The 736-nt window shown below is 39.4% G+C and overlaps 1 protein-coding gene across 1 annotated transcript in view; it reads left to right on the forward strand.

Moving 5' to 3' along the window:
* DMD (dystrophin) overlaps positions 1–736 on the forward strand; it is a 637,032-nt gene that overhangs the window by 574,855 nt on the left and 61,441 nt on the right. Inside the window, exon 21 of the mRNA XM_077745468.1 lies at positions 37–75. Within this exon, the coding sequence (XP_077601594.1) occupies positions 37–75 (39 nt within the window). The remainder of the gene's footprint in view (positions 1–36; positions 76–736) is intronic.

The following is a 736-nucleotide window of genomic DNA, read 5'->3' on the forward strand; positions in this document are numbered from 1 at the left end:
GTGTCTCTTTCCCCCACCTCATTTTTTGTTTTGCAGTCCTGTTACTCTGATCAACTTCTGGCCGGTAGATTCTGCGTGAGTACTTGTGCTGAAGGGTGCTGCTGGCTTGCTTGATTTGACCATTTTTGTTCTGTTGGTTTGGTTTGGTTTTAAAGACCTATTAATTTCCCGTCCTTCATTTCAATTTTTTTCTTCCCGTGATAAGACGCGGCAAGTACCATCTGCCACAGATCAGGAGAATCAGAGTGAGGTTTTCAGGTCCCCACCTGGTCAGCTTTTAACCAGCAGAAATCGTGGCCTGGAATCAATCATCAGAGAAATGAATGGGTTGTTAGTTACAGTCCTGGAAGACATGTTTATATATAGCCTTCTGTTATAAGCAGGGAGGAGCCTTCTGATTATATCATAACACTCTTTAGCCAAAGTTTTTGAGATTGAATACTTGGGGACCTTCAAAAGGATGATGACTTATTTTTTAGGGCTTGTTCTAAGCGGACCATTAAAAATCAGCAGAGTTTGTTTTACAGTGTGATGTTGACTTTGATGGAATAATTTCACAGAGGTGTGTGTATGCTATTGGACTAATCTTTATATACACGAATTTCTTAGTTTGGAACTAAACTCACTTTGCTCTCCTCTCTGAACTAAATATTCAGCTCATAAATAGACATTTACACTGGAAGGAAGGTGTACTGTAGACTTGGCTATTACTATCGGTGTATATTAATAATACTGA

This window comes from Crocuta crocuta, unplaced genomic scaffold, assembly GCF_008692635.1.
Source record: "Crocuta crocuta isolate KB4526 unplaced genomic scaffold, BGI_CrCroc_1.0 scaffold598, whole genome shotgun sequence".
Classification (NCBI taxonomy): Eukaryota; Metazoa; Chordata; class Mammalia; order Carnivora; family Hyaenidae; genus Crocuta; species Crocuta crocuta.